The sequence below is a fragment of the Tyto alba genome, unplaced genomic scaffold, assembly GCF_018691265.1.
Source record: "Tyto alba isolate M040663 unplaced genomic scaffold, T.alba_DEE_v4.0 Super-Scaffold_2, whole genome shotgun sequence".
Classification (NCBI taxonomy): Eukaryota; Metazoa; Chordata; class Aves; order Strigiformes; family Tytonidae; genus Tyto; species Tyto alba.
This window is the reverse complement of record NW_024881282.1, coordinates 45,875,152-45,902,628: the sequence shown is the minus strand read 5'-3', so window position 1 is coordinate 45,902,628 and position 27,477 is coordinate 45,875,152. Positions and strand designations below refer to the sequence as shown.

Genomic DNA, 27,477 nt, shown 5'->3' with positions numbered 1-27,477 from the left:
TATCAGCTTCCAAAGGCTGCTTGATGACCTGTTTCCCTATTCAGATGGATGAAAAGTCCAAGGCAGTACGAGGCCACTGTCTGGTACTCACATCTTTCCCCTCTCTACTCCTATCATGCTCTCTGCCTACCCAGACATTCCCCCGATTCTTCTGTGGATCCCCAAACTCTCTTTCTGTACCCTGCTTCTATTCCCACCACCATTTCTGTCTTTCACTAGCTCTCTGCTATTAAAGTCCATGTCCAACCAGTGAGGGGTGTAGTCCTGTCTTCCAGAGGCCTGATTTTAATCTCCCTAACCACTGTGGGAGCTGGCAGACAATAATTTATTAATGGAAATCTCAGTTTAGATGTAAAAAAACCATGGGAAAATAAGTCATATTTCTGGCTTCAGTCCTCTTGGCTGTAAGCACTGCTGAGGGACAAGATGATTGAGAGAAAATTCACAAGACGGCCGTTGTTAATAGCTGAAATGAAACACAATGAGTTGGTAATTTTACATAAATTTCCTGAAACCTCCATGTATTCAAGACTAAGTGTTTTATAAATGATAATGCATGTGTAAAAAATATGTTATGTCTAAGACTGGCATTCATTTTGAATAGTGGTAGAATTTGCAAATCAGCTAGGCCAAATTACTAAGGACGTCACAGTTTCACATGGAGCTGGAATCAGAAAAATTATCTTTGACCTTTACACACTGTGGCACTGCAGAACTGAATCCTAGTGGGTTTTATACAGACATTTTAAAGCCTGAAAACAACACTCCCTGGAAATAATAGGCATTTGTTTCAAAGAAAATTTAGGAGACACGTTTTTACATGGCACTTCAGAAAAAATAGAGAATTAATGCCTTCATTCTGAATATCAAGGTATTATATTAAAATCCATTTTTTTTCATTCTTGGACTATTGTCAGTAATAACATGGAACAGTAGTAGTGTGACACAGAACAACAGTTGGAAGTTGTTTCCTTTGCCTTGCCTTGCTTTGCCTTGCCTTCTCTCCCTTCTTTGTACACAGTTAATGCACTGCCTTTTTTATAATGACCTAACCAAAATTGCAGTCTGATGGCCCTTGTTTGTTCTCTGAATATAAGATTCAATAAAGGAACTGAAAGCACCTCTGTCTTGGCACAGAAGACTTCTTTTTTCCTTTCATCTGACCAATGAACAACTAATTCAGATTCACATTTGCCATGGTGACACTGGAAATGTTGCAATTAATTCTTCATGTTCAACCACATACATAGCGGCTGTTAATGTTGAGGGAAATCTTTGATTCTATCAGTGAAAACGAGGAAATGTGCTACATCAGTGCTCTGGTCATAAGGAGAAATTTGCTCTTGTTTACAGCCCAGAAACTAACTTTATTTCTCACTTTAAATTTCCTTCTCAGTCTTCAATTGATTTCAAAATAAAATTGAAGAAGAACACAAAAGCTGAATAAAGATTTCAGGTTTGGTCATTCACATTCCAGGAAAGAATACAGGCTACAAATGCCATACTCACATATGCAGTATACATATATTTTGAAAAAGATTTTGTTCTGAGCAATATTTACCAGTTATCAATTGTATTAGTGTTTTCCAGAACTTTCTAAGTTGATATTGAATAACCTTTGAATCAAAATACGGGGCAACAGCCGGAACTTCTGAAAAGCCATATACAAATATATTGCAAATAATTTTGTATTGGATTCCCTCTTCAAATTTATGTTACAGCAAACAAAACAAACTGAACCATCCTAATGTCTGAGGGGTGGAGGAAAGGGTGTGCTTTCTGGTCACTATCTTCCTAGAAAAAAAGGAGCTGGAAAAAATGCAAACTATTTTTAACTGATTTTTTTTTTTGTTCTTCATATGATGAATGCAAATTACATTGTATTCTCTTTTCTGGAAGTCAAAGATGGTAAGTGAGTAACTATAGTTCATAGAAGTAAGCATTATCTTAGTGAGATCGTGTTTATCACTTCAGAAATAACATACTACTTAAATTTCACATGGTCCTTCACTGTATTTCTATTTTCTTGGGCACTAAATAAAGCTTTATTAAATCAAGTTTCACAAAGTAAGACTAATTAGATGCGATCTGATCTATCAGAACATGCTATAATATGCACTTTTAAAGGACAGATTCTCATTACAGTGTGACAGAGACAGCAGGAAAGGGTTGCTCTCTCCATGTTAGAGGGTATGTCCAACATGTGCCCAGATGACTGGGTATTCCTCTGGATTTTAAATGCAACCACAGTATCTTGAAATGTAGCATAGTCAATGTCATGTTAGCACTGCTGTCGGTGCAAAATATCACCTATCTTTCTCTGTCTCCTAGCAACTGCTTCCTACTTTTTTCCTTGCTGTCATTCTTTCTTCATTCTTTCCAGATCTCCAGCCCACAAAGAGCTTTTAAAAAGCACTTGCACATGTTAGAATTGAATCACTTTTTTTTTTTTTTTTTATGAGCAGTCTATTGAATAAAATCTCTCCTAGTTACTTGCTAATGAATAAAAATATAGTGATAATGTTGTAATGAATAGGTTGTTTTTATTTGTAAGAATATTAGGTATACTTTTATGCCATTTATTAATCTTAAGAGAACCAGTGGGTTTTGAATCTTAGCTAGGACAATAACACCTAGTAATTGCTCTCCTCTGTGAAGATCAACTGGAAACTTTTCTTAAACAACCAACATAAAAAAAGTGGGTTCGGAGAAGAAGTTGCTTCAAACTGTTTCTTCTTTCCAGATGCACAGTTTAAGTGTTGAACCCAAAGTTTTAAAGCAAAACAGGAAAAACATCTGCAGAAAAATAAATATGTTCAGACAGATATTAGAAGTCTAGATAGCTGTAGAATGGTATAAATAAAATAACTTTTTTTCTAGTTTTTGTTCTTCCTGAATTGAATATAAAAATATGTACTTCCTGATCTATTCTATACTCAATGTCTTTTCTAACCATTAAGTTAATCTGAGCTTCTATTTTCTCTTCAACTCTAATGATGTCTAGTAAATCTTGTCTTCATTTGCTGTATTATAAACTATTCCATGTATATTCATATATAATAACCCAAAACATTTCATAGTGCTGTCCTACATTATTTCTACAACTTTGCATTGTATGAAATAAAACAAAGGGATCAGTTACTTAGCAGCTGTAAGAGAAGTTTTTGAGATCTGAAGCATTAAGGTCAGGGGTGATTAACTGAAGAGAAGTTTCCACACAGATTGTCTTCCCTATGAATAAAGCTCCAAATTTCTAACTACTTATGAAATAGCAAAGGCTGTCAATTCAGAATTTCACATTAGTCCCGGTTGTAATCAGTCCTAACCTCTAGTGTTTAAAAATTTCAATCTTTTTAATAATGCTCATTGTTTGTGGGACATAACCTAACCTTACACTTAGAAATAATATTCACTGAATTTAACTTTGAACACGAAGAAACTCTAGAATTGATAGCAGAACTACTCACGTCCCGTGTTTTCAGATTTTTAAAAATTTTAGCATATTCAGATAAAGATGTTTGAAAATATGTATAGCTTCTGTCCAATTAAATTTCTAGATAATAGTAATACAGTGAGCACAGTATCAATTTCATTTGCTGTGACACAACTCACCCAAGTAGACACGATGAGATTTCTTTGAGATACACATAAAATAGTAAATATTTATAAAATAAATTAACCTTTTCATTATCCTCATGCCCCAAAGAGAAAATTCTCACAAAATATCCCAGGACTATGCAAGAACAGACTATGAAGATTGCTGTTTGGCACTGCTAGGATCTCATATGGATAATGGGGTAAGAATAACGGCATACTCTTACCACCTTTGACGCACTAGGATGTACCTAATGGGTTCAGCTAAACAGGACCGGCTCCCTTGTAATCTTCCATTCTGCAGAGGATGAAAGGATACTGAAGGAGCTGTCAGACACTGAAATAACTGTCAATGACAGTCATGCTTTCTCTGGATAAAGCAATGATGGCCGTGAACTCTCTATGGCAAAAGGTAAAGGCAAAGCCCAGACTTCATGTAATACTTAAAGAGCCAATGGAGTTTTTGAAATAAGTTAAAGTATTATTCCTGGTTCTCAATTTTTGTAGTTCTTGTACTGTGTACATAGTAATCCTTGCATGACCAGTCAAGTTTTGTGGCAGAGCTTGTTACAACACCTTGAGATGTTTTAGTGTAGCAAGTGAAAACATGAAAGAACATTTGCATTTAGGAAGAATGTAAAGACTTTCTCAGAATTTTTGTACGTCTAAAAGGCAAATATTTTTATGAAAATATCTTGTTATGCTTTTCAAGAGCATAATGGCTAAATTATTGGCTTCAATATCAACATTTTTTATGAAGAAAAAAATTAAAGAAATGTTTCCATTATTCATTTGCGAAGGGTTATGATACATTTTCAGTGCACTTTTGACAGTTTTCATTACACTTTATCCACTAAGCTACTTTGGTTTTGGGTGCATTTTCTGCTGGGACAGTGTTTATTTCCTGTGACATCAGTGTACTATATATCATGGGGTTTTCCTCAGTTTTTACTGCAAAGTTCTGCCCTCAGGCCTCCCCGAGCACAGAGCAATCTGTGGGAGTAATGCATAACCCACAATACAGGAGGACAAGACATGCGTAAGTCAAAGGGAGTAGGTTTGCTGCATCCAAGAGTGCTAAGAGATTTGATTAATTCTTCATGGTGAGGCCTTTTTCATCTCTGACAGGTAATGCAGTCAGGGGAGATTTCTGATGAGTGGAAAAACCACAAATGTTGTGTCCACCATAATGAAAGGCAGGAATTATCCTGGGAAGATCCAGGGAAGTACAAGCTGGCCAGTGTTGGGAAGGTTATGGAGCAAATCTTCCTGGAAGCCATTTTCAAGCACTTAAAGGACAATATGGTGATTGGGAAGAGCCAGTATGACTTTGTCAAAGGCAAATGACATCTGGCCAACATTATTGCCTTGTGTGATGGCATGACTGGTTGCAGGTGAGGTGCAGGGAGAACAGTGAATATTTTTCCTTTGCCTGTACCAAGGCTTTCTGCAAGATCTTCCATTTATCCCTTGAGAAAAGCATGAGATATGAATTGGATAAGTGGATTATACAGTTCATAGAAAAGTGGTTGGACTGCAAGGCTCAGAGGTTTGTGATCAGTGACACAGAGTCCAAGTGGCATCCCATTACTATGAATGGAATAACCCTAGGCAACTGTGGAGACATTTTACATCAATGAAGGCCATGATGCTCTTGAAGGCTTTTGAATAACAGAAAAATAAGGTCACAACAGACCTTGAAGGTTTGTGAATAACAGAAAAATAAGGTTTTGGAATAAGAGAAAAATAAGAAAGTTATCAGTGAACAACAGAGGACTTTGGAAGAACGCCCGGAGCAAGAAAGTTATTGTGACAACGGAAAAAAGACATACGTAGTTAAGCTAGATAATCAAATGTTAGAACAGGTGTGTGAGTAATGTATGTTAACCAATAAGCACTTATGCTGGGGGGATTGACAACTTTGTAGGGGGATAAAAACACAGCTTTCTGAATAATAAAGGGTCTTCGATCTTAACATCGGAGTATGTGTTGTCAATCTCCCCAGGCAACAGAACAGCCTTTGGGAAGAGAAAGAAGTTTTGTGGAAAAGACCTAGGGGTGGATAAGGCCACACATACAGTTCAGTCAGCAGGTTGAGGGAATTGATTATTTCCCTCCAGACTTTTGAGACTGCATCTGGTTTTGGGCTCCCTGATACAAGAAAGGCACTTGACAGACTTCAGTGAAGGCCCAACAAGTTGGTCATGGGCTGGAGCACATGTCATATTAGAAGGGGCTGAGAGAAGCGGGCCTGATCAAGCTTAAGAAGGGAATGTTCATGGGAGACCTTATTTCTGTCTACAACTAGCTAACTACAAGATGTGGAGAAAACAAAGCCAGCTTCTTGGAGATGCAGACAGGACAAGAGGGAACAGGTGCAAGACTCAACAATGGAAACCCCAGCTAGGTATTATGGAAAAAAAAATTACACTGAGAGTAGTGAAACACCAGAATAGATTTTCTCCATGGAGATATTCAGGAGTTGATTAGACAGGACCCTAAGCAACCTGAAACAGTTGGCTCTGCTTTGAGCAGGAGGTTAGGCCAGATGTCCTCTAGGAGGTCCAAACTACATTATTCTACTAGTCTGAATAATTTCAACACATTTTATAGGTGGATCAATATCTTATTTCTGAAGTGTCTGAAACAAATGGAACTTACATTTCTGTCAAAGTGTAGAATAGATGATTCACATGTCATAAAGGTTTTTTAGTACATTTGGGTGTATGCAGTCCTTTTTACTTCTGTTATATTTGAATAAAAATCCCAATAATGCTGACAATGTGTGTTATAATGTGACAGCATTACATTATCAGGTATCTGGATGATATATAAAACATCTTTGATCCAGTCCTTCCAAAGAGAGACACTGTAACATAAACATATAATTTTATACAGGATTTGTACCTGAAAATAATGTATGCTAGGTGTATAACAAATTATTTTAAAATAACTTACTAAACCGTTTCCTTGATTGATCTTGGGATGTTTTATTATAAAAATATGATTTATTATATCAAAATAAAAAAGCTTCAATGCATAGGTGAATAGCACATAGGAAAAAGTAATTTTGGACAATCAGTTTTAAAACCTGTTTTATAATGTGAAAAATCTCCTGTTGATATGATTGCAGATGGCTGATTTTTCTACACTGATAATTATCATTGCCACTGGGACAGAGACCAATTATATACATAAGATGTGTACCTGTGTCACTCCAAATTTTTTAAGTGAACTGAATACTGATTTTAATCTATTACATTGAAAAAATATAAAATTGAATTTTTGAGGATAGAGGTCAAAATATTATATTTAGCTTCAATCAGATGCTGTACAGTAATTTTCAAAATGAGATGTAAAATAAACTGCATAATACCTAAACACTAAAACATTCATAAAAGAAAATGTGTAAGAAGTACGTAACTGCTGAAAAATCAGAATCTACTTAAAGTTTAGTTCTTATTATTTCTCATATTTATCCAGCACAGTGTCAAAAAGTATAAAAGCAAAAGAGGTCCCTACTCTACAGTTTTATCAATGTTTAAAGTGTTAGATAAAAGATCAAAGCTCAACCCATAAACTTGTATCATTCCTCAAAAGATATTTCTAATAATACAGGATTTTGTAAGTCTTAATGACATCCAAAAGTTTATTACAATAAATTAACCTCATAGTTAACCCAGTATGACTCATAACCCACAGTGTTTCACACCATTATTATCAATGGAAAATAAATATTACCATATATGTTATTATTATAATAATTACATATATTTATTTATATAATATCTATAATAAATACAGCTACAGCTACCCTTTTTGTACAGCTGTTTCTTTTAACAACAGTACTTAAGTATAGTCAACTTTCTGAGTATATTTCTGAATTTTAAAAAGGTACATGTATTACTGTGAGATCACTGAACTGGTTCTACACAACACAGTTCAACTGTGCAGTCTAAGGTTACAGATGCTGTGCTGCCTGATGTCTCCATCTTACCCAACCATTTCAAACAGAGAAACAACTTAGTTGCAGTGATAAGCCCACGCAAGTCAGGCAAGACAGACCCCACAAGGAACTTCTTTGCTCACGAGCAATAGGTCTCACGTGCTCCCTGCATGTGTAGTTTTGAGGCACTTACTAATTCAGGTACATCATCATCTGAGCATACTGTTTCCAGACATGAACTGGATTTCTGAATGCTCAAGGTGATACCTCATAGCTGTACAAAGTTTCATTCAAACAAAAGTCCTTCCAGCACAGGACACATGAGGTCAGTTATTTTTATATTGATTCTGCAAGCCCTTCATTACCTCTGATAATGAAGGATCTACTACTTATTTTAGGTTGCCCTACTGGTAGAGGGAACATTGTGCATATCTAGTAAATGTCAAAAACATCTCTGAAACTTAGGAGGTTTTCCTCCTAAAAATTTTTAAGAGGCAAGTTACTTTATGTAGTTAGAAACATTTCATTTTACCTTTTTACTCTCTATATTTTTAAAATTTGAGATACCTATATTTTCTCAGCAGTAACTTAAAAGCATATTGTACAGACAATAAATTCCATGGTGTCATTTTTATGTAGTGCTAAATAGGAGAAGCATGTCTGGTAGGGATGAGATTTGCTTATTTTGAAAAGTCAGTACTATTGTCTACAAAAGATAGCTAAAGTGACCTGAAGTGCATTACAGCTATTGGTCATACATTCTTAGGGATTTCTCTGGACACATGTAAATGTTCTAAGTACAGGACATATTCCAAGAAGTAAATAAACAATGCTGTTGCTCTGCTGCATCATAAGGCACAGTTAAGTAAATTAAAGAGTGTATTTAGTAAGCTTTTTTCCATACTGTACCTTTTCATCCAAAGCCTTGTGGTGCTCAAACAGAGATTTCAGAGCTTTGAGGACCTCAACTTCACTGGAAACTCCTGAAGGAGACTGGGCTTGCCGTTTCACCACTGTCATCCTCAGTGACCTTTCGTGTCTTGAGACAAGGCACTCCAAATGCTCCAGTAACAGCTATTGGATTTGATATAAAAGGTTATTAATTTTTGTGCACCTAAATGCCATGGAAATTCTAACTACGAAGTTTATGGTACCAAATGTCAATTTTCTTGACAAACCCATTGTAGGACAGACTGCTGGAATTGTTGACAACATTTCATGATTCTAAATCAGGTGGAATAAACAGAAAAATAGGAACTCTACTCATGATTTCACTTAAAATTCTGCTATGAAAAGTAAGAACAACAAATCACTCAGCATAGGGTAACTATTTAACTAAATTATGTACATATTTATAATATTATTTGTGATAGCAATTGATGAGTTTTAACATCCAAATAACAACCAAAGCCAGTCTAAAGCATCATGAAAAAATACTAAAAAAGTTTATAATTAATTCACTCTAACTGTAATATATTTTCAATTTATACTGGAAATTACTTTAAAAAATATACAAAAGTAAACAGTATATTTTATTAAATTTTTAAAACTATCCATGCTAAATGCCACAGCTAATGGCATTTGTTGCTAGCATGTGCTCTAAAATGTTCATTGTCTCTGTTGTATTACAAACACAATGGAAGACAAAAGGTCCATAATGAGAAATTTCAGGCTATTTTAAATACTTGTAAAATAACCTGTAAATAACCTATTGTAAAAACATATTATAATTATTATTCATTATTACTCTGAGGTTAAATGAAAAATTAAAATGATATGTTGATGTTGTATAGGAAATTCCCCATTTGTCTATACTTTCATAGGGCTACCATTGCTGTTATTATTTTCTGAACATAAAAGAGAATTGGTTAGCTGTAAGATTAAAGCAAGGTAGCTAAATTCATGAATCACAATGCTTGTTAAATGAATTGTAATTACAACATTCAATTATATCTAAGTCATTGAACTGTAAATTTGAAAGTTACATGGATTATTGTTTATTATTTCTCCTTCATTGTGGTTCTTAATATAGCTACTATTAGCAAAGATATATATTTATCTGTAATCCATAGTTTTTCTCAGGAACATAATGACCTTTATTGTTACATGAATTAATAGACACAGAAGAGCAAAAGCAGGGTGAAATCACATTATAGTTACAATGTATTCCTATTAAGTCACAAATGATTAGGGTTTGATACTATTTTTGCTTCAAACATGGTTCTTGTGTTTGGATTTGCACTTGGTTATTATGTTACAATAACTATTATTCACAAAACTAGCAAACATGCAAACAATGTTAATACATTAAGAATTGTAATGTCTCCACACAGTTCCAGAAAGGAGTGTATTTCTACCTTTTCTGAATTAAAGTGATGGCCTGTATTTAACAAAAGCAAATTATCAAGAAATTCACACAGGCTGACAGCAGATATAGGTGGGTTTTTAATTATTTGAGACAGTCCACAGCAACAGGCAAATTTGAAGAGACTTCTTCACCATAGAGCCATCAAGAACTCAGTACAGAGCTGTGGTAACGTTGTGTCTCAAATGAGATCAGAATACCTTTCAAATGCTGACAGAGTATCTCTGTTCGTGCAGTACTTAAATACACGGTTAATTGCTATCATTAATAGAACTGCATTTCTGAATTTTGGTCTAAATTTATATATCTGTGTGATTTTTCTAGGCCACCTAGTTTATCTAGGAGGTAGCTGGAGGAAAGTAAGTCAATGGTTGATTTCTAACACTACAACTTACTGTCTGCCCCGTCTCTCCAAAGAGACTGTGAGGCTGCAACATTACCTTCTCTCTGCAGCTGGACTCTGCCCCACGCCATAGCTCTGGGGTAGCCAGACTCTGACTCTCATCTATGGTACAGACTTACATTTCTCCACAGTCATTCCCACTTGCTGTCTGATCCCGTGAGAGCCTGGCTCATCCTGATCTGTTGTTTGTCTTGTCTGTATTTCTTTATGCAGAAGTTTTTCAATGCATCATAGCTACCTCTGGAACAGTCTAAATCTGGTCAAAATGCTATGAATTTCCAGATAAATTGGGAAAAAAAAAAGAAAAATGTTGAACCACAGTTGAGCTTTTCAAATGGCCATTCCTTCCGTAAGTCTGTAGCTGTCTGAAGCTCAAACTGACAGCCACTAAAAGAGTCCAGAGTAACGAAACCTTGGTAACTACTTTTTGGCCTAACACTGAGCAAATTTATCATACTTGATGCCCTACTGTGTGGCATCACTGGGTTGGGTTTGTGCTGGGTTTGTATGAGTGGCAGGGTTTTTGGTAGCAGAGGAGGGGTCTACAGCGGTGGTCCCTGTGAGAAGCTTCTCAAAGCCTCTCCAGCTTCAAGTCAGACCCGCCTCTGGCCAAGGCTGAACCAATTAGTGACGGTGGTTGCAACTCTGTGATAATGTATTTAAGAAGGGGAACCTGTGAGGAGGAGTTGCGAGGAGAACATCTGTGTGAACACCAAGGTCAGTGGAAGAAAGGAGGAAGAAAGAGTGGGAGGCGCACCGGTGCAGAACACCTCTGCATCTTGTGGCGAGAGGGCAGGGCTGTCCCTCCCTGCCACCCATGGAAGTCCATGATGGAGCAGATGCTGACCTGCAGCCTGTGGAGGGCCTGACACTGGAGCAGGTGATTGCACCTGAAGAAGGACAGGACTCTGTGCGAAGAAGCTTCCGCTGTTGTAATTTGGCACTGGGAGGACTGCAGCTTGTGGGGGTGACCCACACCAGAGCAGCGTGGGAAACGCTGCAACACATGGGAAGGACTCATGTCAGAGAAAGTTTGTGGAGAACTGTCTCCTGTGAGAGGGGAACCATGATGAAGTAGGGGAAGGATGTGATGAGTTCCCCCCACTCTGAGAAAGAAGAAGTGGCAGGACTGACTGCACACCCCACTCCCTGCCCCCTGTGCTGCTGGGGGGGAGGAGGTAGAGATCTTGGGAGCAAAGCTTAACCCAAGGAGGAAGGGAGGGGTTCAGGGAAGTTGTTTTTAAGATGTGGTAATGCTTCTCACTGTCCTACTCTGTCTGTTAAGTGTTGTTGTTAGTGTCTGAATTAAATTAATGTTCTTTTTCTTCCCCTAATGAATCTGTCCTTTGCCTGTGACCGTAATGGGCGAGTCATCCCTCCCTGTCCTTATTTCGATTACAGAGCCTTTCACTTTATTTTCTCCATCCCAGTGCTGAGAGTGAGCAGCTGCGTGGTGCCGAGTTGTCCTCAGAGCTCAAACCACAACAGTAACAAAATTTTAGTAACTATTTTTTCTAACTTAATGCTGGGTAAAGTTGTCGTATTTGATGCCCTCGTACCCTGCACAACTTATCTTCCAGACAAACACTGTGATGATGGGAAAGGAGAGTTCTGAAAACAAGTTTTAGTTGGAGGGGAAAACGAGAAAGTCTGGTTTAGGAGAGAAGAAAAATTATGGTGACACAGAATTCCTGACATGGAAAAATCTTTAATGACAGAAAGAATTATGCATAACCTATAGCACAGACAAATAAGGAACACAAGAAAAAGCTAATATACATCCAGACCCACATTTTGAACTGGTGTAGACAATCTTGACAAGGGCTTTGAAGTCAGCATGGACAGAAGAGAAGATCCTTACTAAGAGAAGGAAGAATGGAGATTGAAGAGAGTGATGAAGAGATAAATAGAAGTTAAACAAGGTTTCCAAGTATAAGAAGAGAGCAGATTGGTGGAATTCCGAATTTCTAATGGGCTGATTGTGGAGGAGTTTACTACGTGGGATGAACAGTGCAGCACCCTAGCCCTTTGCAGAGCAGAAGATAAACATATGTAACTTTAGGTTAGGTTACTGCCATGTTAGAAAGATGTGTGATATACAAAACTAAACCAATGAAAGTCATCAATTTAATATAGACATAAACAATTTTGCCTTTAGCTTAGAATTATCATTTTAGAAGTGACAAAACCATGTATGCAATGTCTGCATATATGTCATAGTTGTTAAATAAATCAAGTGCAAAATATTGTGTTGCCTATTTTACTGTATAAAGACAGATGAGCTGATGTCACAGCTAAGTGCTAAAATACTCATGGAGAATTACTGCACTATTTGTGCACATTTTGCACTTTTTCTTTCTGTTCTTATTCACTCAAGCTACTCATTTTCCAGTGGTTCATTTTTCTGGAGACTACCTGTGAACACGTGAATTTTCCTTACTGTCAACCCTAAGAATGCTCAAGAAGGCATAGATTTCTGGCTTGTAAAAATTTATTATTTTTGCTTTTCAACAAAAGTTGTCGATTTCTACACAAAATCTGTGAGCACTGCTTACAGCAAATCTAGCTGAGCAGAAAGTATTATTAACCAGGTCTCCCAGTGCCACATTACTCCCAGCCATGCTGAAAAGGAAGAATAACTCAAGGGTTAGAATATCTGACTTTGACTGAGCACCTGATGACAAATCCCTGCCCCCTGCTCTGCTGAAATGATACTGCTATTTTATCCATCTCTACCCCAACTACTATTATATTTTAAAAAAAGGGTATTAGATCTCTATTTCTCTGGAAGAGCAAATGTAACTACACTGACAGAACTATGGAGTGTTCCATTAATACAACGATGGGGGAAGGAACATATAAACATATAAAATTGACATTGAAGATACTGGTGCAGTCAAGCAATGTTTAAGTTTAGAGACTGAAGGAAATCACAGTAATTTGTGGGGATGGGAGCATGTTGAGGACTTTCCTCCCTATATAATTCAAGAATTACTATTCCAAATATTTGTGAGAACAACACAAGATTTCATATTGAAGTAACATTGTAACAATACTGATAGTTCATTTAAACGATGAAAGAATTGTTATGAAAGGCTTTAGGTATTTTAGTATGTTGCAGTTAAACTCTGGCATTAATAAAGTTCATGGGTTGCTGAGCATTCTCTGCTCCCTCACACTGTCAAGCTGCTACAGTTGTTGAGCACTCAGAGGGACAGGTGGCTTGCAGAGAAAAGATGAAGATCAACAGCAGCAGGAGGGACAGAATCACCCATGCATCATTGCTATGCTTTTCCTACTGGAAAGCATAAGCTTGACAATGAATTATGAAATAATCTGACAAGTGAATTTTATTCTTATGCTGGGCAAATTTTAGGATGCTTAAGATGCCATTTTGATAAATGTGTCTTAGCTAAATGGGATGAAATTTCTGGAGCTCTGGACTCTTCATGAACATAAAGAATACTTAAAAATAATCATTTAAAGACTGAAAAGTGTTCCAGAGCATATTGTGTGAGTGAATGAAGCATGTTTAAAATGTTAATTAGAACTAAATGGGTGGTTAGAACTAGATGATCATTAAGGTCCCTTCTAACCCAAACCATTCTATGATTCTAAATCAACAATAATAGAGAAAATTGTTAGAATATATCCATCTTCCTGTATTTCTCAAATCACTCCCAAAGTGCTTATGGAACTGACTGATTTCTGTGAAACAGAAATGTATGTTTAAATATAACAATATAAACTACACCTGTGTAGGTTATCATCTACCTATATTATACTATACCATCATTAGTCCATAGACACTGATTTACATATGGAAAATGAAGAAAGATAAAACATTCTTTTTTAGGAATGCTGACTCAGTAAATTGAAATTTGTGTGATTCAGTAGAGTTGGCATGACTACAGGACCTGCATTTTATTCAATACAAAATATTTTACCTTAACTTTCTTTATTTTCAACAAATCTTTTTGTAAATAAAAAAAAAAAAAAGTTCACAGCAGGATAATAAATAGAGAAATTAAAGAATCAGGAGCGGGTGATGGAGATAAAATGAGATGCATAATGGAATACGGGGAAAAATATAAAAGATAAGGAATTTACTAAAAGAAGTCAGACCTAGCTTAAGGGATTCCTTAGAAAAACAGGGTAACTAACTAAGATGACAGTTATCTTTCGAGGTCTGGATCAAATTTTCTCACCAGCACAGGTAAAATTGTGAAATCCTTTCAGTCTATACTTAGAATACCCATTGTTCAGTGAATCTCCATCTCTGGTGCAAGCAAAGAAGACAAGTAAAATAAGCAGACATGGGGTTGAAGATTATCTCTAAAATCAATCACAAAACCAGTCATTTTCTTCAGCATTGTTCCATAGCAGTGGAAACCAATTTGTACCCATGGTCAGCCGGGGTGACCTCAAATAATTATACTGGAAAATTACTGGTGAAAATCTTTCTTTGAAAAAACAAAGTTACAGGCTAACTACAGCATATGTCCCATGTCTGTCTCCCTGTACATCCAAGACAGAAAAAAAAAAACCTGGCAACCTAAAACCTTAATGGAAACACATATATGTGAAGCAAAAGCATGAAAGAAAATGTAATAATGAGAGTAATGATGTAACGTAATAGAATTGAAGAAAAGGGGGTTTATGAGAATAATGAATACAAATCTAATAACTATTAGATAATAGAGCGTCTGAAAATACAGGTATTGAATTACTATATATTACATTTACTATCTATTGTCACTCTGTTTTCTGTGACAAAATTTCCTATTTTGAAAAAAGAAACACATGAATCTAGAAGATATATCACAACATTGAGGCAAAAATGATAAAAATCACTGTAATTTACATTACTGAAATAATGCTTTTGTCTTTACAAAAGGAGATAGTTATACTTATTTTCATGTGTACAGTGCTTTCAGAGTGTAAGAACTCATGTTATCATGTTTAAAAAAGAGAACAGATCGCCTGATTTAGTTTTAGCACCTATTAAACTGATGTAACTAAAAGGACCTCTTAGAAAATAAAGTAAATAAAGGAGTTATAAACATATTATAAAAGATAATCTTAGAGTCTTCCAACACAATAAAAGGGAAATTTAATCAAAAAAAATAGGGTTAAGTTCTGATCTATGGGTATTATGAAACTGCAGTACCTAACTGAAGATGTTTCATAAATCATTCACTAAGGAATTGAAACAATAAGATATGAATAAAATGAAATCTAAGTCAGCCTTGATCACTTTAATAAATGCTTCAGCTCCTGAGGTATTAAATAAAAGACAGATGATGGCACTGTCTTTGTTACTGCTGTTTCATTCATGAACATAGGTTTAATTTTTCCTGTTTCTAAAAGTGCTTGAATCAAAATATTTTAGACTGATATCAGTAACGTTTTATGCTATACACAAAATGCTTGTGTATGTGTCTTCTTTTTTTGTAGTGAAAAAAATACAATCAGTTAATCTATATTGGTATTGTAATAGATTTTTTTGTTTCAGATGCCAAACCAAACCCTTAATTTCCTCATAATCATATTCTGATTTAACAAATTAATCCCACAAACTTTTCCTACTTTTAAAAAATACAGATTGAGATAAAAATGACTTTCAAGTTTAATTTAAACTTAGCACATGCAAATTAGTGTTATTTTATAATTTCTACTAAATAATACACTAGATCACATTGACCTGTGTTCTAGCTTCAGAAGAGATGCTGGTTTTTCACATGCTATAGGTGATCATTCTAGCTAGAGAATATTCAGAGAAGTAACAGTAAAATTCCTATCAAGATATTTTTGTACATGTTTTCAAAGTCCCATGCAATGATTTTCCGGAGAGAACATATTTGTCTTCCTGTCAGCAATGCTACACCAATCAGTGTTCTTGCATTTTCTATTTTGTCTCACGTACTGACAGATTAAGTTGCCAGCTAAGTTCCTGACATGAAAATATTTCTACTGCAATATGTCAGAAAAAAATAATTATCATAGTCAGTAAGAATACATATACAACAGCAAAAGTCAGTAGGAAGCTTTGCATAAGAATTCTGTGAGGATTGAGTAGGGACTTGATTAAAAATTGGGGTGAGGTCTAAGTTGTTGTATCTTGGCTGAGATCTGGAATGTACGGGTCCCAAAGAATATAATTCCATCATGGTCTCTCTCTAATACACATAACTGTCAGCATCTCCCACTGCAGCTTGGCAAAGAGTGGCAAAGCAGGATGTGTGCTGTTGGTTTGGGTTGTTTTGTTTGTTTGTTTCTGTGGAGACTGGCAAAACCTGTATGAGCTGCTGCCAAGAAATAAAGAAACACATAGGTGAGGGTCTAGAATAAAGAAAAATCTTCCGTCTAGACATAACTGAAAATGTAAAAGTGAACTAGGAGGTTAGTGTGTATTCAGAACCTGACAGAGTTGCCACTTCTCTATGTTCTTGCTCATCTTCAGTTTGAAGCAGTAGGTACTTCAGTATCTTTATGCTGTTACCCCAGGGAGAGAAAAGGTTGGATTAAAAATTCAGAAACAGCAATCTGAGAATTTGGAACTGGGCCTCTTTATTTAATAGTAGTAGGAAGTGCTACTCAGAACAAAAGCGATTGTAGTTCCACTAGTGTGGTTATGCATGAGTGTGTCCTAGGAGGGCAGGTAAGCCTTGCTAGCATAGCCAAGCTAGAGTTGGGTTAAGCGTGAACACTACTGGGATGGAAGAAGGAAGCATTAGTTGGACTAACTTTATATATTAGAAAAGACACTTAATTTCCACACTGCAAAAGTGTATCAATGATCTTCCAAATATTATTACTTTATCAGAATCTTTGCTTAATAAACAGAAAAGTTTTGGAGCAACTTTTTCTTACAAAATATTAATGCTGTTTTGCATTAATAGCAGCATAAATATCAGTTCACAGAAGGGCCTCTTCATAGGCAATGCCTTCTCAATGAATGTTGCTAGAAATCTCATCACTATCATGACATCGAGATTGTATTCTGAAGAGAACAGCTTTGTATCTAAAATGCTGGTCTTTCCCTATAAAAGAAGCATACAGGAACCTATACAAGACAGCATGACTATTACAGCAAACCCTGGCAACTAATGTAGTATTGGCAGCCTAGAGCCTGGCAAGAACATATATATGACATGATGGGTTGATAACTTATTAGCGAAAATGTTAATAAGGTCAGGGTAAGGCGTGTATGAATTTCTTCTCTCTCCTTCATTAATACTTGAACTATATCTTCCCCTCCTGTTTACTGTAACTTCTACTGCATTTGCTATATTTTTTCATAGCCTAAATCTTTGCATGTCCAATACCTTGCTTCATCCTCTTTCTGAAAACACACTGGTAGAGTTTACTGGAAGGACTTCTCGCAAGGATTATCACACTGTAACTCTCACTCGTTGGTATTAGTTCTCCTGGAAAATCTATTACCAATTTTTCTTTTACATAACACAAGAAACATAAGAATGATCTTTAAGTTTCTTCGTTTCCAAAGAAAGTTGCTATGACAGCTCAGTCTGACTTAGGTGATGATTTGCAGTTGACTCATCTTCCTTTCCTCTCACAGTTGTTTTGCAAGTGACTACCTTTGTCTCCTAGGCTCTTTTGGGATTTTTGCTAGTCCACATTGCTTATATCAGACCTAAAGCAAGTTCTGGTACACTTCAGTTTTAATATACCAAAGTTGGTGTTCAATGGGCTTTGTAGTGAAATGGATAAAGCATTGTGCTAGGCAGTTTTGTGTGCATGGTTATGAAGAATCTAGGACAACTGAGAAGATGACACTGCAAATTTAGTTTATATAGTATATTTTCTGTAAAGAAAGGCAAGTGGATATATGTTCTGTGCAGGAATGGGTATATGTAGATTATTGAATAGGTACAATTGAGCATATGTTTTAACTACATCTCTGTATTCAAAATTTTGTGCTGGAAATTGACACAAAGTATTCTTTATTTTATGTAAATTATTTTCTTAATTGACTTTCCTATTTTTACGTTAAATACTAAAATAACTAATAGATGTGTCAGTTCCTGATAATTTAAGCAGCTTTAGAAAGTCTTCAGATTTGTAGTGGAGATGGTTTGCTAAAGCTAAAGAATGCAGTGCAATTCCTACGTGGTTCTCCACTGATTAATTCTATTTTTGTGGGAGTCATTTTGGACTATTTAAAATGTATGAGAATCATGGAGAAAAAAGTAGGTCTCATCTATGTCTCCCATCACATTTCTCAAACCCGTCACCTCTAAGACTTTTGTGCTGAGTTCGTTGCCTGCACCTCCAAGCTAGCATGGAGGTAAATGGGGTGGCTTTGTCTCTTTGTAGGCACCTGTATCATCTGTCTTTCCTTGGATTTCTGAAGTCTATGGCACCCTAGTGCTATAACTGGTCAGAAGAAAGGAGGGAGAAAGACCCTCTCTAAATTCTTTTGTCATGTACATTGTTAGATTTTCTCCAGAATGCAAATTAGCTGACCAAGAAAAGATGCTATCTGAGAAGCCAAAGTGGAATTTGTTTAGTGACAGGAAGAAAACAGGAAGTTACCCAAATCACAGAAGAATGAAATATGGATATGAGAAAACATCCTTGGTGTTCAACCTCTCTGAGATCTATTCCATATGTTCATTACCAGCTTGACTCCTGTCTGATCTGGGACTATCCCATCTCTTTTCTCACGCCTTTCCACACCCCCATAAAGCCTCCTCTTTTATCCTTTTCCATTTCTTGATCAATTCTGCTTTTTTTCAGACACTTGCATGTGCAAATTATTTTATTCTGAAAACAATTCTGTACATCATTTGAGAATTTTCAGAAGGTGCTATCACATATTTTTGTTCTCTGACAGAATAATATCTGATTGAAGAGGAACGTGGTAAACCTTGTCCTCACTCAGATGTATGGCAAATGACATTTACTTCAAGGGTCACATGGCCTGCATCTAGACTAAACAACATCCTGACTGTGATATGTGTGGCAGCCTTCATCTCATCCTTATTAAGATCAAATCCAAGGCATGAGGGAAAGCTGGGTCTGTTGTAACCTTGCCTTTTGCCTTGATAAGAGATGAAGATATGAGCAGGCTACTTAGGCAGGCCCTTGGGCTTGGAAGGCTGCATGAGTCCCTTGCCTTAGAAAACATTTAAACTGAATGTACTCACCACAAAATCTGCTATTTTTGTAATATATATTGCTATCCTGGGTTGAGTGAGTGGTGGAGTTTTTTGGTGGCAGGGGAGGGGGCTATCGGGGCGGCCCCCTGTGAGAAGCTTCTCGAAGCTCCCCCAGCTCCAAGTCAGCTCCACTTCTGTTTGGGAAATTGAGCCAATCAGCTGCACCTCTGCGATAATGTATTTAAGAAGGGACGTGGTGACGAGCAGTTGGACTTGTGAGGAGGAGTTGCTGCAGCTGCATGAACACCAAGGTCAGTGGAGGAACGGAGGAAGAAAGGAGGGGGGAGGTGTGCCGGAGCAGAGACCCCCCTGTATCCTGCGGTGAGACGGCACCCATGAAGATCTACGGTGGAGCAGACATTGATTTATGGCCTGTGGCTCCTGCTCAGATGATCAAGGTGCTGTGCCCGAAGAAGGCCAGGGTCTCATGGGAAAAGGTAGCCCTGCTGCTGTAATTCAGTGCTGGGAGGATTGCAGCATGCGGGTGTGTCCCACACCGGAGCAGCTCGGGAAGGGCTGCAGCCGTGGGAGGGAATCCAGTCGGAGGAAGTTAGTGACCCATGACGGAGCAGTGTGGGGAACGCTGCGGCCCATGGGAGGAATTCATGTCGGAGAAAGTTTGTGGAGGACTGTCTCCTGTGAGAGGAGGACCACGATGGAGCAGGGGGAAGAAGTTCCAGACACTCCCCTCACCGAAGATAAGGGAAGTGGCAGTGCTGACTGCACCCCCCATTCCCTGCCCCTGCGCCACTGGGGGAGGAGGTAGAGATATCGGGAGAAGAACTGAGCCCGGGAAGAAGGGAGGGGTGGGGGGAAGGTGTTCTCAAGATGTGGCAATGCTTCACACTGTCCTACTCTGTTATGTGTTGTTAGTCTCTGTAATAAATGTATGTTCTTTTTTCTTCCCCTAACGAGTCTTCCTTTTGCTCGTGACCATAAAGCGGAATTTTCTCCCCATCCCAGTCCTATCTCAGACCCCAAGCCTGGCTCTCTGTCCCTTCTCATTGTTGGAGGGGAAGGGAGAGAGAGCTGCTGCATTGTGGTTGGCTGCCAACCAGGCCTAAACCACAACAATTGCTAAGACATACATTCATTTCCTCAAGGACTGTAGCACGATAGATACATCCTGTTACTTAGAACCTTACAAGTTTCATATACTTAATAAAAGGCTGGAATTTTGTTTTCTTATTTTTACAAAGGAAGATCTAAATTTATATATAAGTATATTCCTCTTGCTTTACACATACATGATCTCCAAAAAAGGTCTTCCATATACTTACTCTTGTGTTGTTTCTTTCAGCTTTGAGTTCTGAAATCTCTTCCTCTTTTTCAAGCAGCTGTTCCCTGCATGCATTTAATTCTTTTGTCAGTGCAGCAAATTCCTGTGGAATAAAATTATATTACTCAAGTTGTAAGCACTAGAATGATCAAATCCATATGCATTCTAGAGTTTGGGGATTTAAATAATATTTATAAATCATCAACACAAACTGAAATAGCATATATAAGCATCAGCATCTACCAAAACCATTTAAAGTCTAGGCACATCTAATAAAAACTGCCTATGGAAAACACTGCTTTAAGTTTAGAAACAAAAGAAGGTTCAAGATGATGGCAACATCTCCTATATGTAAGCTATCAGAACCACACCAGAAGAAGAACAGAAATGGCCTATTTCGTAGCAACAGAGACACCACATTTCACACATAATGAGGTTCAACTCAACATATCCGCTTAGTGATTGTTGCCGCTCTGTAAGGCACCACTGCAATATGGCATGGGAGAAAAAAGTTAAGGTATTCACTGCAAAATCTATCTAATATTAGATTAACATATGCATTATGTCTGTTTTGAAAAAAATACTCATTATTTTTACCTCATATTTGCATTTAACTATTAAAATATATTTTGGCATTATAGTGAAAGGCTGTGATAAGTCAGAGCAATATTCATGTTTGTTAGTTTGGAGTTGAGTTTCCTATGAAATAACAACATAAAGTGAAACTGGAATTTAAGTTGCTCCAGATATCAAGTTTTATACATGCAACTAGTATGTTTTCTGAAACACTCGTTTTTCAGTTGTCAAAATTCCTATTAAAATGTCTCGATTTTACCATTACTGTTACTCTTCAACAATATACATAAATTTTTGTCTATACAAAGGGAAGTCACAGATTTGTCATTCATTTCAATAATGAAAAGATTATTTTTTCACATGTGTTTATTTTTGACAGGCACAACATATACTAAACTGTAGTGGTTAATTTTATCCTTTACAGCAAAAGGACACTGCATCTCTCAAGAAAACAGTGAAGCAAAGGATGAAAAGCTTTTAAAATTTGTGATCATGTGTCAGAAAAGAAAGATGTCTTAATGAACAGCATCACTGCTTAACAAGGATATATACATATTTTAAAATATTAAGTTAAATTTAGTTTGACCAAAATAGTCAGTGCTTAAGAGCACCCACAAGCAGCCAGAATTAAACTGAAATAATTCCTAATTCTCCCCCTCCCCCCAAAAAGAAAGCAGTTTAAGAAAAAAATTTCCAGGTGGTTTATCTCATCAGCCTGTCGGATGAATCTTATAATAAATCTACTTATTTAAGAGTAAAGCTAGGAATGATCTCAAAAGGACTTGGTTTGATGTTTCCCCTCAAGTTGCTGAAAGCAACTTTTACCTGAACTGAAGTGCTGTTCATCAGAAGTTTGGTAAGTATTCCTAGGCTCATTCTGTTTTAATCATGTTTCTAAATAGTTAATGGTATATGGTATTATTAATAATATATTAAAAAGTATTCAATTATGTTTCAAGTGATATTCTAACTATGTGTAACTAAGTAGATTTTTTTTTTCTTCATTTTTCAGCAGCTGGAATTGGATTCACAGTAAGCCTCCATGCAAATTGCACGATAGTAAGGAAAGTGTTGTTCTGATATTCTCAGTGGATTTTGTATTAGAGATCAGCTATTGATCACATGAACCATGTAGTGATGTTTTGTGTCATACCTCCTAATCAGTATTTTCCTATTACACCCTAGCAGTCGAGAACTTGTAAGGCTACACAGAACAGTTTGATGTTAAAGCCCTTAATTTAGCTTTGGAAATTAGATTTAAGTATAAAAAGTCCTCTGTTGCTTTTCAAAAGTATCATTAAAACTTCTGCCTGTAGGTCTTAGTCTAAGATTCAGAAACTGCCAGTCCAACAGTGTTATTCTGTCCAGAATTTTGTTTAAAAAAATTCCTCTCCTTAAGATTATAACTAATTTCACATACCAAAAGAAAATATATTTAATGGAAAGTCGACAGTCTCCAGTCAGATTGAATCAGAATTCCAAAGCACAAAACTACACATATAAACATACTTTTTTCTTCATATTCCTTTAAGAGAAACTTTATAGTGCTACAGGGTGGAACTCTTGTTACTAGTTTACATACAGTTTATACACATTGATGTGTCTACAATACTTTAAGAATCTCACAGAATAAACTTTCTGTGTAATCTACGTAGTATGTCGTTGTTATTTATGTTTTCTCATATCTTTGTACTGTTTCAGTTGGAATGAAAATAGACATTTTGGCATATGCTTGGGCAACTGGATGGGTGACAGGTGGTAAAAAGAATAACAAGTATCTGGTAACTTACTGTGCCCGTTCCTAACTACAGTAAGGCAAAACAGTCTGATATGATGCTTTTGTTGCTTTCTTTGGAAACAGAAAAAAAGATATGGTTTTATCAAATTTTACATTTTTTGCTGTGCCAAGGTAAGCTTGCTACCAGCTATAGAGCCCCTAATCCTTTGGTCAATATAATCTCAGATAATCAAGGAATAAAGTTCCTATGAGTTTGCTGAGCAGCATGGAGCTTATTCTTAGGGAAATTTTGTTTGGTCATCAGCTTAAGTTTTCCCTTGCTTAAAAATAAATCATTACTCAAAATTCTGTTCCCAGAGAGTCCCATAGCTAACAGTGTCCTCTCAGCCTTGAAATATCTTAATCTTATATTCATAATAACTATTAGCATCCACTTTAGCTGGGCTGTGTCCAGTATTTTAGACCTTTTTACTTGAGTCACTGACACAGTACCTTCAAGCCTTTTAATTAGTCAGTTGCTGCTGCTCTCTGAAATTCCAATAGTACTGCTATTGACATATCTGCAATACTAGCATTTACAACAAGCAGTCACCTCTTTGTACCTCTGGGACTAAAGTGGTCAACTTTCTCTCTTCATCTGAAGTACTAGAGACTACTCAGTTGTCAAGAGCTTTGACTTCTCTGAATCAAATGATGACAGAGTTTTTTTTTTTTCTTGGTGTTTATATCATAAGCCTTCTAAAGGGAATGTCTCAAAGTAAAATTGAGTTTGCCCTAGAGCTTTACAAATAGATTATTTCTGTCACATCTGCTTTGATGAATTAATAACTAGGATAAAACCTCACAACAACTTGTTTTTCAATTCATGCTTCAAAAACTACAAGTAAAACTCATTTTAAATATATCTATTTCATCCAAGGTATATCTGAGATATAACAATGTAATGCTCCAGGGAATGTGTTTCTCCCACAGGTTAGAAGCAAAGAAAAGCATATTTTTGTTTTACCCAGTTATGTAATAAATAACATGTGATGATAATGACCTCTGCTTGTGCAATTCCCTCTTATATACAGGGATCAAGAGAATACTGTCATCTGGAATTATTGTTTTAAGCAGAAATCTTGAATGGTCAGTCATACTTTGGGAGCCCCAAAGGTAGTATCTGTTGCATTACTAATATGATTTGACAGGCACAACTGTACTCTTAAAGCTTATGTAGAAGCTATGTGGCTATAAAGCTAATTAAGAACTGAAGTGAATTAAAACTGTATGAAAATTATTCAGCTGACTGCACTGGTTTTATACCATACTGTGACATCAGGACACTAACAAATTTTTTTCATGATAAACAACCCAAGAAAGAGCATTTTTTTTTGCCATCTGATGAAACATAATCTCAGAGCCTATTTTATCTGATCTTTCTCTTTTTGACTTAATACTTGGGCTGTAACACTCAGTCTGACTGAAAAATAGCTGACTGAAAATGACAGCTCTTCATCTATCTCATGTTTATCTTTGAAGAGAGGGCAGAAGCCTTGAAAACGAATTAAACAGAAATTTGTAGCCACCAAAAGGACTGATAGGCATTATAAATAAAAAGAAAGTCAAGGACTTTCCCTGGTGAAGCAGCTGAGATACAGTCAGAGCAGAGGCTGGAGGGTGCCCGGGAGAGTGGGAGGCAATCGGGACAGGCAGGCTGACAGCGCTGCCAGATGTGTTGGCAGCAGGACTGCGCAGGGGAGGCATACCACAGCTCTCTTACCATTAAATCTCTGCCTCCAGGGGCTGGCTTAACAAATGCTGCTTTCTTTGCTTACTGTTCCCAGGAAAGGCCTGCGAGGCTTATTTTTTATGACCATATATGCATGAAACATACATAAGTAGCCTCCAAGGTGAGGGTCTGACACAGAAAAGATGAGACCCCATAGCTGCAATGCTCAACTGTTCAGCATGTGTATACAGTCCAGTACGGTGAGTTGAAATGAAAATATAAAGTCTTTCATCGTCCCCACAGAAAAATAACTACCAAAGGGAGAAATTTTGTAAAACCTAAAAAAAAACCAAAACAAAACAAAAACCAAAAAAACAACCCCAAAAATCCGTAAAATTCAGTTTCAGAGACATTGGGAGATGTGGCTTAAAATCTTCTCATTTGGATTTCCCACCTTTCTTTGAACTACAGTTCATTTCAGGAATGAATGAGTGAACTAATCTCTGCATGAAGAAAGAATGGCAAGGCATTATCATTTTTATTTTACACTCAACACAAGCTACGTCAACCAATTTGCTTTCCTACAAATTTAGATGCAACTCATTTAACATAAGAAATTACTATCTACTACAATTCCCTTGGAGTTTTAACCTTTCAGTTATGTTTTCATCCAATCTGTTTTTGTAAAAAAAATTGTACACTTTTTCTTTTCTTATTATTTCTTCATTGGAAATATTGTTGGAAATTCTCCACAGTTTTTGAATGACAAGGGATTTAATTTAGCAATTTTGCCATTACCAAAACACAGATTTCAACCTTGTTGACTCCTATTGACAAGACAGAACACTACAAAATTCTGAATGTAATTCACTGTTTATCTTCTTACTACAGAATAGTCACTATAATAGTTCTTGATTCTGGATTAGGTTGAATGAAAGATTTAGATATGTGGGTATGTTGTCAATCTTCTGAAATGTTTATTGTTAAATTTCTTCTCAAAATGGGAGCTCGTTTGTCTACAAGTCTTGGGTTTGAAAATATGTTTGAAAATATGTACCCTGAAATATTGTATTGTAACAAGACCCAGGTAAAATCAGGAAATCAGTTTGGATCTCATGACTAAAATTTTGGTGTCTTCATACATAAAAAAGTCATACTTTCAAAATTGTAGACTACTCTCTGAGTTAGTTTCTTAAAAATATTATCAGATTTCAGATTACTTTACATGGAGAGTTTTGTGTACTTCTCCACAAATAAATGTAAGCAAAATTGATTCATTCTCCCTTTTTTTCTTTTCCCCATTTTTATGCAGTGTTCTTTTGTTTGTTTGTTTGTTTGTTTTTAATCCCTTTAAGAAAATTGGCCACTATTAGTAAGTTATATAATAAATAATATGATTTGGATGGACCACATCATGTTGAACTACTTCATCTCTGATTTGAACTGAGTGTTACTTTGCTTGACTCACACCATGCCCTCACAGACAGGGAATAAGATGTTTTTCTTCAGAGGTGATCTTAGTGGCTTTTACATCGCCACTAAACATGCTTCAAACTATCAAGGAATTACCAATGCTGGTTTGGGTTATTTATCAGTCTGCAAGACATCTGAAATGTGGTAAGTGTGATTAAATGTGACAATGCGAGAGTTCATTAATTCACAGAGGTAGATGAAGACAATGAGATTTGTGTTATGCAGGAGAGAAAACTAACTCAGTAACACACTGGACTTGTGATCCCTACTCTATTTTTTTTTTTTTTTTCCATAAATGTGGGAAGTAACTGAAATTTTGAAATACACAAACACATATCACATATAAGCACCCAGTCAGTGCTCCTTGGAAGAAAGAAAAAAAACTTCTCAGAGGCTCAAAGCCAATGTTAACATCTACAAGAATTAATAGAATATACTCACTGATCAGAAAATATGACAGATGCAGAACTGCTATACAGCTTTCCGTCAAGAAGGAATTCCTTCTTTGAGCACTCAGTTGAATCTACATCAGATTTTAAATGAAGTCTTTCAAATACTTACTTATTCAACCATCTCTTTCTGGATCAAAGAAATAATCTCAAACTAGTGTAGCCTCTCTGTGGATGGCCTGCTATTGTGAATGAATTATTTACTATTATGACTGTGGTCCCAAATTAAAAGTGATATAATTATTTTTTCTGGGCAAACAGAAAATACCTCAAATTCTCTTTCAGTACCTTAGGGAAAAAAAACAAAAACAAAAAACACAACAAAAAACTTGCTTCTAGAAAAGACCTGAAAAGAATAAGAGAGAACTAAGGTTTATACTAGATAAAATTTATATTCTGATTAAAGCCACTGAACATACTGAATGAATGTGGATATACATATTTTGGTTTAGCTTTGCAGCATATATAACCGGACTTTCATATAAAAGTCATCTAAATTCAACAGCTGTATCATGTTACTTTCATGATTTTTTACAACCAGAGTACCAAAAGCATTCAAAATTGTATTTCAAAAGTCAACCAAAAAGAAAATTTAAATGTTATCTGTTTAAATGCTAGCCCATGTGATAGTACTTCTAGATAAATTTAAAGATAATAGGAAGAACATACCAATGTCAGGACTCGTGATGTAATATACCTAATTTTCCTGCTATAGTACACACTTGCCATGTAAAGATTAATTCTCACAGATTTTTTAA

The 27,477-nt window shown here is 36.3% G+C and overlaps 1 protein-coding gene across 20 annotated transcripts in view; it reads right to left on the bottom strand.

The window, feature by feature from the left end:
- PPFIA2 (PTPRF interacting protein alpha 2) overlaps positions 1-27,477 on the bottom strand; it is a 349,964-nt gene that overhangs the window by 112,063 nt on the left and 210,424 nt on the right. For all 20 annotated transcript variants that reach the window (XM_032999748.2, XM_032999750.2, XM_042792153.1 and 17 more), the window contains 2 exons: positions 20,774-20,875; positions 8,450-8,614 (listed from right to left, as the gene is read on the bottom strand). In XM_032999748.2, coding sequence (XP_032855639.1) covers positions 8,450-8,614; positions 20,774-20,875 — 267 coding nt within the window. The remainder of the gene's footprint in view (positions 1-8,449; positions 8,615-20,773; positions 20,876-27,477) is intronic.